This window comes from Physeter macrocephalus, chromosome 1 (genome assembly GCF_002837175.3).
Source record: "Physeter macrocephalus isolate SW-GA chromosome 1, ASM283717v5, whole genome shotgun sequence".
Taxonomy (NCBI): domain Eukaryota; kingdom Metazoa; phylum Chordata; class Mammalia; order Artiodactyla; family Physeteridae; genus Physeter; species Physeter macrocephalus.
Window position 1 is genome coordinate 93,799,063 of NC_041214.2, and position 13,341 is coordinate 93,812,403.

The 13,341-nt window shown below is 42.8% G+C and overlaps 1 protein-coding gene across 1 annotated transcript in view; it reads left to right on the plus strand.

Moving 5' to 3' along the window:
* Window positions 1-11,687, plus strand: part of HGD (homogentisate 1,2-dioxygenase) — a 45,448-nt gene extending 33,761 nt beyond the window's left edge. The window contains exons 11-14 of the mRNA XM_007104842.2: window positions 1,223-1,327; window positions 3,682-3,808; window positions 8,282-8,463; window positions 11,338-11,687. Of these exons, the coding sequence (XP_007104904.2) occupies window positions 1,223-1,327; window positions 3,682-3,808; window positions 8,282-8,463; window positions 11,338-11,487 (564 nt within the window). The 3' untranslated portion in view covers window positions 11,488-11,687. The remainder of the gene's footprint in view (window positions 1-1,222; window positions 1,328-3,681; window positions 3,809-8,281; window positions 8,464-11,337) is intronic.
* The last annotated feature ends 1,654 nt before the right edge of the window (window positions 11,688-13,341 follow it).

Below are 13,341 nucleotides of genomic sequence, written 5' to 3' on the forward strand. Positions count from 1 at the left end.
CCTCTGGGGATGCAGTGTGGAAATCACATTCATTTTTTTTTTCCTGTGCTATACAGTAGGCACTCACCAGCCATCTACTTCGTACATAGTAGTGTACATACGTCAATCCCAATCTCCCAGTCCATCCCACCCCCCAACCCCTTGGTGTCCATATGTTTGTTCTCTACCTCTGTGTCTCTATTTCTGCTTTGCAAATAGGTTCATCTGTACCATTGTTCTAAATTCCACATATATGTGTTAATATACGATATTTTTTTTCCTCTTTCCAACTTACTTCACTCTGTGTGATAGTCTCTAGGTCCATCCATGTCTCTGCAAATGGCGATAAAGAAGATGTGGTACATATATACAATGGAATACTACTTAGCCATAAAAAGGAACAAAATCGTGCCATTCACATTCGTTTTTAAGTGACTATTCCCTGTATTATATTTGACATACATTTGATAGAGGATCACCATTCTAGAGGTAGCCAGCAGCTCCATGGGTTTCCACTTTCCAAATGGACTCTGTGCGGGTTATTCTCTGTGTGAGCCCCACTGATCCATTCTCCCATCTCTGCCATGATCTGTGCCCTGGGAGGCTGACCTACATAGACTGTATCACCTGGACTCCCTAGCCTAACTGCCTTCCTATAACAGAACACTGATCCTCTCTACCCCAGGGCAGACCCAAGAAGCATCACCTTAGGATTGCTCTGAAATCTTAAGTCCCTAGGGCTGGAACTCTTAGAGACCTTCTAGCCTTCCTGCACTCACCAACCCAGGCACTGAATATACCAGAATCTCCTCTGGGCAGCAGTTAGCTAGAGAGCAGTCACAGCCAAGTGCCTGCCCTCAGCACTGGAAACCCAGACGGTGGCCCAGATTGTCAAAGAATTGCTGGCATCCACAGATTCTCACAATTGTGTTAAAATTGTTGAAAAGGCACTGCTTGGAGCATGTGCTGTGCTTGTGCTGCACATGTGATCAGAAGCAGCTGCAGCTTATGAACTGGAAGACTAGGGTTAGCGGCATAGTGAGGACAGTTTGAGAGACTGTGAAGCAACCACAAGATGATTCAGGGTGATATTTTTCCCAAAGATGGTATTATTAAATGATGAGAACAGAATCAAATCAAAAAAGAGACAGTAATGCCAAGTACAAACTGAGGAATCATAGCTACAAAAGCATTACATGCTAAAATCACCCTTTCCTGCCTTTTTGTTGTTGTTGTTAATCAGGATGTCTCCCCGTTCAATGTTGTGGCCTGGCATGGGAATTATACGCCCTACAAGTACAACTTGGAGAACTTCATGGTCATCAACTCAGTGGCCTTTGACCACGCAGTAAGTCTGGCCCACAAAGGGGCCCTGGGGAGAGGACACCCGTAGGTGGGAGGGGTCCACAGTAGACCCCTGACATTCACAGATTTAACACTACCAGTGTCACCCTTGGAAGCCCGAGATTTAGTCATTTGTCACTGTCACTGTGACAGGAATTTGAATCATCTCCTGCAAGGCTCCAGTGAAGGAGTAAATAACATAGCTAGAGGGCGATCCAGGCTAGACGCTCAGCACTCACCCTGCAATACAGCTCAGTTCTCTACAGAGTATTCACAGGAACTCTCCTACATGGCTAAAAACTTGGTTTCTTCCTGGAAAATATATCCCCAAAAGAAAACCAGTGCTAATGTTAGTGATGGAGTGGTGAGGAAGGAACATTTCTGGATTTGGAAAGTTCTCTGTCCTGCTCATAAATACCAAGAGTCTGCTTGCTCTGGCTGCCCACTCCAGTGCCTCCACTCCCGGCTCTTTTTAGCCATGATGGAACAGACAGCCCTCTTCTAAAGTTACTCATAATGTTCAGTGCTTGAATTTAAACCAAAGAAATTCTAGATTATGAGCTCGGTCATATTTTTCAGTCAATCAGCGGACTACAAATAGGTCCCCAGCCTACAGTGCAGGCCCCCAAGGCCCCACATTCTTGATAAAGTGCTACTTCTGAGATCCTGGGGGAAAGTTCACTTTGCATAATAGATTAACTTAACCCACAAGCTGGAGGGGTAATTAGAGCAGAAGCGAGAGAACCAGAGACAGAAATATTACTCTGAGCCAGTTCAGCTTACCTCTAGGGGCCCAAAACTACCCTTCTGAAGAGCAGCAACACTTAATAAAATCAAAAGGGAAAAGAAAATGAGGCATCATGCCCAAAGCAGCAAGAAAAAGGATCCTGAGACACTGATAGAGCTTTATTTGAGCTTTGCTACCTTTTCTTTAACAGTTTCAGATCATTTCTCATGACAGATGAAGAAGTGTTCATTTTCACAGCATAAAGCGTTTTTTGACTTGCATTTACACATGCCCAATCTCCTCTGTACTGCTGCTATAGTTGTTTTCCCAAAATTCAGACCTGATCATTCTATCACAACATTAGAAAACCTTTGCAGGCTCCCTGTGGTTTAGGATTAAGTCTGAGCTCTGAAGCATGGTATCTGATGGTCTTCGCCATCTGGCCCTGGGCTCATTTCCCAGTACCACCTCTTGCCCCTCTCCCTTTTGCCAGTGCACTCTGGGCTTTAGCTCTCTTGCCTCTTAACAAAATCTCTGTGCATTTTGATCTTTCCTGTTTTCTGTGCTTAAAATGACTTTTTGCCTTTTCCTTCCTTTCCTTCCCTTCCTACCTTCCTTCCTTCCTTCCCTCCCTCCTTCCTTTCTTCCTTCCTTCCTTCCTTCCCTCCCTCCTTCCCTCTCTTTTTCTTTCTTTCTCCTTTCATTCTTCAGGTCCTACCTCAAATGTCACCTCCCCTTTGAAGCCTTCCCTGATCCTCTCAGTAGAGATAGGCACTCTGTACCCCCTTGGCTCTCTATTTGTAAAGCTAGATTGCCCTTGGCACCTTGCTGTGATTCATTACTCATGCACTTGTTTTATTACTCCTTCAGTCCCCCTCACAAACACACACCACCACCACTAATGATTCTAAAGGGCAAGGAGTAGTGCTCAATCATCTTTGAATCCCAGACCCTCATGTGGCATCTGAAAGCAAACATGATCATTGATTGCCATTAAGTTGAATCTCAGTCTTTCCACCGAAGGATTCTAAAGTTCTTGATAAATCATAATATTGTCCCCCCACCTATTCCCTTTTCCCCTACACTACCACCAGCCAGATGAGTGATGCATTTTAGACCGGAGAGTCAAACGAGGGTAAGAAAGCAATGAGGATACCGTCTGGAGTCTCTATGATTCCTCCAGAGAGATGCACATCCTACATCTATACCAACCCTTGGATATTATTTTATTTCTATTTCCACCTTACTCTGAGCACCCCTTCTGCCAAGAGCTCCCTGCAGCACATCCCAGCTCTGGTCACTCTGACCTGAGGTTGGGAGGCGTGCACTGCTTGTTGTCAGACCCACAGGGTAGTACTTACATGAAATGAGGGCTCAGCAGGGTGAAAAATCTGCTCAGAATCTCCTTAGCTGGTGTTAATTCATTTTGCTTCAAGCACAGCAAGAGGGGAAAGTCAGATGAGTGATTACTACACCTCGATGACAAGCCCAGACTTCTTAGCCTGGCCTGTGGTTTGATCAGAAATTACAGTTTCACTCAAAAACCCCTTCATGCATGGGTGATGTGTGTCATTGTTCAGTCACCTCCCTTTCCTCGTGTCTTCAGGCTTTCCTTGTCCTTTCTTTCACAGGACCCATCCATTTTCACGGTATTGACTGCCAAGTCTGTCCGCCCCGGAGTGGCCATCGCTGATTTTGTCATCTTCCCACCGCGATGGGGAGTTGCTGATAAGACCTTCAGGCCTCCTTATTACCACAGTAAGTCTTTTGCCAAGTTACATTTGAAAACCGAAGAGACGGCAGAATGGTGAGCATTACCCATGGGGAACGCTGCCAGAGGTGTTTTTGGACGCCCTTCCCTGGCTGGAGTTCAAAGCCTGCCTCCCCAGGCCCAGTGCTGCTCCCCCAAAATTTTAGCTACTTAAACGCCACAACTTGTGTGGGGATGGCAGTGGCGTGTTGACTCTGAGAAGGAAACAACTGTGTAATGCCTAGAGCCCGGTTCCTCTGGCCCTGAAGAATGGCACATAGGCTGGTAAAGGATGAAGCAAGATGTTTCTTTACATTTTAGGTGTAAAGGGAGGAGGAACCGTGGGATGTTGTTGGTTAGTTTGCTGTTTTGGGAAAGTTCTTTATCTAAGTCTGGTTCAAGAGCCAATAAAATGTGCCTTCTCCAATAATAATTGGAGGGGTAAAGCAGATTGCAGTCCACACTAGGGGATGGATCCTATTCTGGAAGCAGTTTCTGCAAAGCAGTTGCTGTCTAGAACAGAACTTACCAAATCTATGATTTTTTTTCATTTTATTAATACTGTTTTTACTTACTGTGAACACTTATTGACAATTTCCTATGGCTCTTTAAAAGTATTAACCCATTCAATCCTCATAACAGTTGTGAAAGGTAGGTAGTATCATTATCTGCCTCCACCCCCGCCGCTTTTTTTTTTTCAGAGATGAAACTGAGCTGTGAAGGATTAAGTAACTTGCTCAAGGCCTCACAGCTAGTTAAGTGGTGGAGTCAGGATTTAATGAAGGCAGTCCGATGCCAGACCAGATAGTCAAGGGCACTAACGGATATGCCTAGCATATCCGTGCCCAGTGCATGATATGCATCTAATAAATATTTATTTAATAAGTGAATGCATCGCCAAGAATGAATAAGGTACCTCATGGCTGTACTTAATGAAGCTGGCATTTTTAATTGTGCAGTAGCTAGCTATAAACCCAACCTAAATGTCAACGCACAATTCTACTTCCTGGAGATTGCATTTTTGTACATAGAGTTCTGGAAAGACTCTGAGGTGCATGTCAGCTGGAACATTCTAAAAAACAAACCCCTTTCTTTAGTTAACCTCAGGGCTTTCTGTCTCTGAGGCGCCTCTCTATATGTACCCAGGTGCCAGCACTTTAACAGGATACAACAGTGACTAAATGAGCAATTTGGGCATTTGTAGAGGGTGGAGAACAAAGGCCCTCAGAATGGAAGAAGGTCACTTCATGGTCAAATGTCAGCATCACCTTTCTCAGGCGATATCATCTGAAAAGGACGCAACTGGTTAACACTTCAAGGACACCAGATACTTTGTGAATAGAGATGTAACAAACTATGTCCTTTCTAAAGAATATCAAGCCCATTACAGGTCCCAACTGTTCTCCTCCTGGAAATTAGTCCCCTAGAGGGCCTGTTGTCAAGGCAAGAGAATTGCTCTGGATTATAGCCTGTATGTCACATACTAATCCTTGATACTTCACTATTTCACATAGTTCTTATATGGAGGCTGCTCTTTGTGCCTGAGGTAGCGGTTTTCAAATTTTAGCATGTGTCAGTGTCATCTGGAGGGCTTGTTAAAACGCAGATTCCTGGGTCCCACCCTCAGAATTTCTGCTTCAGAACGTCCAGGGTAGGACCTGAGAATTTGCATTTATACCAAGTTCCCTCGGGATGCTGATGCAACTGTTCCAGGAACCACACTTTAAGAGCATTAGGGGATATAAAAACCACTTAGAATGACTTTTTTTAAAAAAAATTTTCCCGTGGGTCCACTCTCAGAGAGTTTAATTAGTTGGTGTTGAGATGGAACCTCAGAATCTGTGTTTTGAAGTAGCAAGTCAGGGGTTTCTGATGCAGGAGGTCTACAGACCACATGTTGAGAAATGCTGGCCTGGGGCTTGTCTCCCCACCCAGGTTCACTCCTGTGCTACAGCTCTCAGTCCACTGCTTGATTTTAGTTTGTAATTCAGACTGCCTGAAACAAATGGCCTCATGAAATGCCTCTTCTAATATTTTTTAAAGACTCTCAAATAAGTTTGGCCCAGGATAGATAAATCTCAGAGAGGTATGGTTGCCCTGAGTTAGTTGGAAAAACCCCAGAACCCTGAGTTAGAAATTATTTTTACCAGAGATATTAAAAATAATGCTTTAACAGTAATCAAAATCTTTGCCACTTTGATGTGACTTTACAGAAGTGGAGAATGATTTCTGTAGAAATATTGCCTCCAGTCATCTTTTTTTTTTAAATAAATTTATTTATTTATTTATTTTTGGCTGCATTGGGTCTTCGTTGCTGCGCTCAGGCTTTCTCTAGTTGCGGTACGCGGGCTTTCTCTACTTGCGGCGAGCGGGGGCTACTTTTCCTTGTGGTGTGCGTGCTTCTCATTGTGGTGGCTTCTCTTGTTGCAGACCATGGGCTCTAGGTGCACGAGCTTCAGTAGTTGTGGCGTGCGGGCTCAGTAGTTGTGGCTCGTGGGCTCTAGAGAGCAGGCTCAATAGTTGTGGCACACGGGCTTAGTTGCTCCATGGCATGTGGGATCTTCCTGGACCAGGGCTCAAACCCGTGTGCTCTGTGTTGGCAGGTGGATTCTTAACCACTGTGCCACCAGGGAAGCCCACCTCCAGTCATCTTAATGCACCTTAGTCAACTGGATTCAGCATTAATCAAAAAGGCAAGGTCTACCTTCCCAGTGTCCCAAAGGACACTTCCCAGTGTCCTTTGAAATACAGAAAATGATGTAGAAATGTCATCACCAAATCATTGCTACCTAAATTCATATTCAGATCAAAGTTGAATTCTGTCTTGCTCTCTTCTCAAAATTAAGCCATGAAGGTGACCCTGAGGATACATACTAGATCAAGGAGTGTGACAGAATATTTAAGTCATGAACAGAACTGCTTTTAAAATATAGACACTTTATGCTTACAGTTGCTTCTTTTCCTCTATTTCTGCTTCATGGAGAAACAAGTAGAGCTATGATCTGGGTCTTACCTTTTCTGCAGGGGCCTGCAGCAACATTTTGTTTTCTGGGCAAGATGGGTATGGCTGCTTAGGCAGTTCCACAAGTATTTTGGGACTTGGCTATATTCACATGTAAGGAAGGGGGTGGAGCATTTATCATGTCAAATGTTTGGCTTTGCATGGGTTGCCAATGCCAAATCTTTTCTGTCCAAGATTTGCACTCTCAGCACTCTCATGAGACAGACTATGACTATGACTATGAAGAACTTTAAAGAGGCTGTTTCTTACTCATTTCTATCACAGTACTTAGCACAGTGTCCATATATGCTGGATGGACGGATAGGCAGATGGATAGGGTAGGGAATGGACAGATGAGTGGATGGATAGATAGATGGGTAGATTTTCACCGAGGTGTTATATTTCTTTAATTCTTGCTCTAGATAAAGAGCTTTGTTTCAACAGAAACATAAGATTGAAAAAGCGGAAACATGGTGTTTTTTGTCAAATTTTGTTGATTCTGGAGGCACAACTGGGACCAGTATACTTAACTTATATGAAAGCAAATTTCCATTTAACTTGGGAGAACTTTCTAACACCCAGAGTCTTCAGTAATATGATAGGTTCCTTTGTTGAGTAGAGCGCTTCCATTCACAGGAGGCATGCAGGCAGAGCCCAGAAGGTAATCTGTCAGGAATGATACACAGAATATTTCTGTTTTGAGTAGAAGTAGGGGTACTTTCCAATATTAAGATTTTCAGATTCTATGAAGAGAATGTCAATGGAAAAAGAATGAATCTAAGAAGCATTTTGGAGAATGAAAGAATAAGATGATATTAGATTCAGATATAGAAGATATTTGTTAGAATATATAGTATTTATGGATTAGTTTTTATAGATAAGGTTTTTTCACACAGATTATTATTTGTTAACGGCCTCCAAGTCCAGGGTTCTTTCCATTACATCACATTTCCATCAACACACACACACACACACACACACACACACACACACACACACACACACACACATCACTTCAATTTTCTAATTTGGTAACCAGAAATATGGTGATACCCTGTATGACTGTGAGGCTATTTGGGAAGGGATTCAGATCTGAGAAAGAGGATAATTTTTATATGGGGCTTGTAAGCCTAGATGATGGAGTACACCCCTTCTTTATTATGATTTGCATGTTGATTAGTATTAAAATTCTTGTCTGGGCCCTGATTTTCTTTAGATCTAGCATAATTTCATCCAGGCAGTGGAACTTAAGACCTCTGATAATCCACACGGCCATGGAGTAGATCTTTGCCTACCAAGAATTCCACACTAATGAATGTTTTGCAGTTGTTTTCCTGTCTATCTATATTCTTTATTATTTCTATGAAATTTATCAGATTTTCTATCTTCTTGACATTCTGTGGAAATAATGTTTTAGAGGTCTTGGTGTTTTCGGGCCTTGCCTGGGATAATAAAAATAATACTGTTTCAACCTTCCCAGGGAACTGCATGAGTGAATTCATGGGACTCATCAAAGGTCACTATGAGGCAAAGCAAGGTGGGTTCCTGCCAGGGGGAGGCAGCCTGCACAGCCCAATGACGCCCCATGGGCCTGATGCTGACTGCTTTGAGAAGGCCAGTAAAGCCAAGCTGGCACCTGAGAGGATTGCTGATGGCATGATGGTAAGCAAGTTAGATGTGAGGCTCTAGTGGCCTCTGGGGTCCCCAACCTTGTTGAGAGGCTATTTTTTATTTTTCCAAAGTCACAAACAAGGAGTCAGGAGAGGAGAGTGAGTGTCTATGTGTATGTTCCCATGTGTGTATGCACGCATCCCAGTGTATATACTAGACTCCTGATGTGGTAGGGTAAAAAGAGTTTGTATTGTACTTGGAGTCAGACCTGGGTTCAAATTTAGCTCTTGGTTCCTGTGTGACCTTGAGTAAGTCACTTAACTTCTCTGTGCTTCATTTTCTCCATCTGTAGAATAGGTAGGGCATCCAACCCAGCCAGTGGCTGTGATTTAATCCTGCTGACTGTACAGCACTGTTCAAATATAAGGGGGGATATTTTTAATACTATGTGAGGAGTCTTCCCTTATCTGTATGCACCCGGCTGTATATATGCTCTGTCTCAGAGTCATCTCCTGCTTTTTGAAGTAATCTTCTAGAGCCACAGGAACAGGGGATACAGGATGTCACCTTTAGCTAGTTTCTCAAGCCCGGGAAGGTCAAGGAAACCTTTGCCTGACTATAGTCAGAGATTGTGAGCAGCAGTTCTCAGCTGTTTTCTCATTTTCTTTTGCTCTCCTTTGGCATGGGATGAAGCTGATGGGATTTAAAACCTGTTTTGTATTCCTCCTGTGTCACGCTGTAAACACTGAGGCTGAACACAATTGCAGTTGGTTGCGGTACTTGATTTCATTTTATTTTGCATTCTAGTTTATGGACCACAAGGAGTAATTTTTTGCTAAATCATATGTAAATTTGCTTTACAGTTTTAAACAAATGCCTTCAGTGCCACCTGACTTTAAAATCGATAGCACAGACCTGCCTGACTCCATGCCCAGCTTGCAAACTACCTAATCAGAGAGCTTATCTGTCCCTCTGCCAACGCAGTTTACTTGCAGTTCCAACTTGAGGACCATAGTTGATGGAGCTGATCTGCAGAGGCAGGGTGCGAGTCCCATCTGCTGGACCTCGGCTCCATTTCCCCTTGCAAGGGCCTCTGCAGAGTTTCTGTAGAACCCCTTCATCTCTGTGCGAGAGCTCTATGAAATATTGATAATCTTAAGCTATTACCTCTGAAAGTTCCTGGAAGTTCACAGGCTACCCCAGAGTTACCACTTAGTAACTTTCAGTGCCCAACTTGGCTTTGGATAGTGTTACCAGGGAGCAGTGCTTTTGCAACAGTGAGGCACAGGCCTGGGCTGTTTCTATGAGGAGCAAGATTTTGGGGAATGTCTAGGGCTTGGAGCTCTAGTGAGAAGGAGCTCTCCTATGGAGGGGAGCCCAGACTGCCTGGCAAAGGAGGGTCCAACACTTTACTAGACCTAACTGGGTCTCCCTCACCATTTCCCATTACATAATTTGGATCCAGGCTCATCCATATGCCTTATCCTTATACCACTTTGGAATAAATTAACTTTATAATACTGTCTTCATAACTCAGCTGGGATGGAGTTTTGTTACTCCAGTCAGACAGCAAGGCTCCTAAGAAGTAGTCAGCAAAGAGACAACAATAATTATGGCCTTAATAATGACCTTTATATCTGAATAGTGCTTTATAATGTGCACAACACCTCCATATGATCTTGTTTGGTCCTCATATCAAGCCTGTCACGGGAAGTCAGGCAGAGACAATCAACTCCATTGTTTTATTTTTTTAATATGTATTTATTTATTATTTTATTTATTTGTTTGTTATTTATTTATTTTGGCTGCTCCTGGTCTTAATTGCGGCACATGGGATCTTCGTAGCAGCATGTGAGATCTTTAGTTGCGGCATGCGCACTTCTTAGTAGCAGCGTGCAGACTCTTAGCTGTGGCATGCATGAGGGAATCTAGTTCCCCGACCAGGGATCAAACCCAGGCCCCCTGCATTGGGAGCGCAGAGTCTTACCCACTGGACCACCAGGGAAGTCCCTCTCCATTGTTTTAGGCAAAAAGAAGTTAATGTATATTAGACACCAGACATTAACATGGGTTCTCTGAGTTGTGGCACAAAGAGAATTTTTATCTTCCTTTTGTCCATGTATATTTTTTAAATTTCCAGCAACATGAGCACATAAGAATTGTAGGGTTTTCTTTTTTTTTAAGCCATAGTGAGTCGGAAAATCAGCAATAGGTGAAGCTGGAATGTGTAGGATGCACAGGGCACTTGTATATTCTTTCTGTTGCAGATGAAACCTGCCTGAACATAGCAGAACATCCACCATTCAGAACCTTCTGGGACAGGACTTTTAAAAGTGCTACAGACGTTCCTGCTCCCTTCTTCCCATCTCCTCCTCCTCACTCTCTCTTTTCCTTCTTTTCCTTTTCCCAGCCTATCTCTTGGTCAGAGTCCTGCACAAGAAAGGTTCAAATCCCAGCTCTATGATTTCTTACCACTATCACCTTAGACAGTCATTTCCCAGCTCTGAACCTTAGTTTCCTCATCTGCAAAATGGGAAGTATGTTCTCCCTCACATGGACATAGCCACAGTAATGGCCCCTGAGAAGAATATTCCTAGGACTCTCCCACCTCTGCCCTTGGATCTAGCAAATTTAGCTCCATGATGCTACAAGGACAATGTGATGCTTACGTGTCCAGTTCCATTTTACAGAATGAAACTTGAGTGTCAGAGAAGTTAAGGATCGTGCACAAGCTACTACCCACTTATAAGTAGTAGGGCCAGAGCCAGAACCCAAGGCTTGAGTTTTTCTCCTCACCGTGCTAGCACACATGATTTATTATTCAAAGATTCTACCTACTCATATCGTCTCTCTTGACATCTAATCAAATGTGTTTTATTATCCACCTCACTTCTTCTTTCTTGTCCCCATCCTCATTCCCTACAGGCATTTATGTTTGAGTCTTCTCTAAGTATGGCCGTCACCAAGTGGGGGCTGAAGACCTCTAATTGTTTGGATGAGAACTACTACAAGTGCTGGGAACCTCTCAAGAGCCACTTCACCCCCAATTCCAGGAACCCTGCAGGAACTAATTGAGACTAGAGCATTGCTACCATAATTGAAAATGGATTTGTGTGATTTCCTTTAGAATCTCATGCTCTTTGGCAGTATTGGGGGAGGAGGTTGGTTAAAATGAGAACTTACTTTTTCACAGTCAAGGAACTCAAACATTTATAGAGATGTATTTGGAAAGTTCTGTCAGCTTAATTACTCAATAAATACTTGCTGATGTTCTGTGAAAGTGGCAGTTGGTCATAATCAGGCCTTGATGAGGCAGACCTGTGGTGCCCAGGAATGGAAGTCCATGAGATTGGACCAGGAGATTAGGTTCTCCTAGAGTGAGAAGACAGGCAACAGAACAGAAAGGTATGGGAAGCAGTATTTCTCACTACTTTAGTTCTGTAGTTTTAACACATTTCCCCCACTTGGTTGCCAAATTTTGCTGCTACCAAATTTTTATTTAACAATGTGTAATGAGAGTCAGCTATGTGTCAGGGCCTAGGAACTAGGGTTGCCAGATAAAATACAACATACCCAATTACATTTGAATTTCAGATAAATCACAAATAATTTTTAGTATAAATATGTCCTGTGCATTATTTGGATATACTTATACTAAAAAATTATTCGTAGTTTATCTGAAATTCAAATTTAACTGATATGCCTGTATTTTTATTTGCTAAATCTGTCAGTCCTACAAGGTCATCAAGGAGATAGACATGGTCCTGGCCCTTACAGAGTTTACATTCTAGACAGGGAGACAAAATACACAAACAATATAATTACAAATTGTGAAACAGGCAAAGAAGAAAACAAATAGGAACTGAGATGGGAATGAGAGGTGGGATGGGGAGATCTTTCTTTAGAGAGGAAGTTCTTCATTGAAAAAGTGACATTAGGCCAGACCTAAAGGATAGGAAGGAGCAAGTCATTGGAAGAGTAGGGCTGGGCTGGGGTGGGCTGGGGAAAAGGAGCATTCCAAGAAAAAGCCTCGTGGGTTCAAGGAACTGAAAGAAGAGTGGATGTGGGGAGCTCCAGAAATCTCAGATGTTTCACCAGCCATCCATCTCCAGGGACATTCAGAGATCAGATGTCAGACTTTCAGCTTGACTTTAATCCTATAAATCCTGAAACTTGGCCATAAGATTGATGCTCACTGCACCTTCTTGGGATGATAAAGAGTCTCCAGGTAGATGACACTGTTCAGGCCACAGTGGTTATCAGCAGGAGTCACCTCTAGCTCAGCTAGAGAAATGGCAGTAAACAAGGTAGCCAGAGAGGGAACTATCAGATGTATTACAGTCATAGTTATAGGTACAAATAGGTCCTATAATAGAAACATGATAAAATTGTTTGTTCACACAAAGGTAGAAGGTGGCACCGGAAGCTTCGAAAATTCAGAATCTTTGAATGTTTTCATAGGATTATGTTTTTACTAATTTTAAAGTGCTGTTCGTATTTTTAAATCACACATATTTGATCAAGACAGTTTCTTGTTCAGATCTCTAATCTCTTCAAATACCCCATCAACGATCCTGAAGATTGTAGAGATAATCAATACCCTGTATCTTCCCCAAAGTTATGAGAAGACTGTGTGCCAGGTGTGAGAAAGAAGAAAAAGAAAAATAAATCAGGGACTGGACCCAGGGGATTTTGATCAGAGCATGAATAATCTTTTTCGCCAGGCAGGATCCATAATAAAGGGTAAAAGGACATAGTACTTAAACAAACCAGCCTGTTAGAGAAGGAATATTGTTCCAGAGAGAGGAAGGGATGTCATACAAGGAAAAGGAATTATTAAGAACACTGGCTCCTCATGCATGTGCCTAAAGGGGAACTAATAGAGATAATATATTTAGACTTTCATAAAGCTTTCGACAAGTTCACATC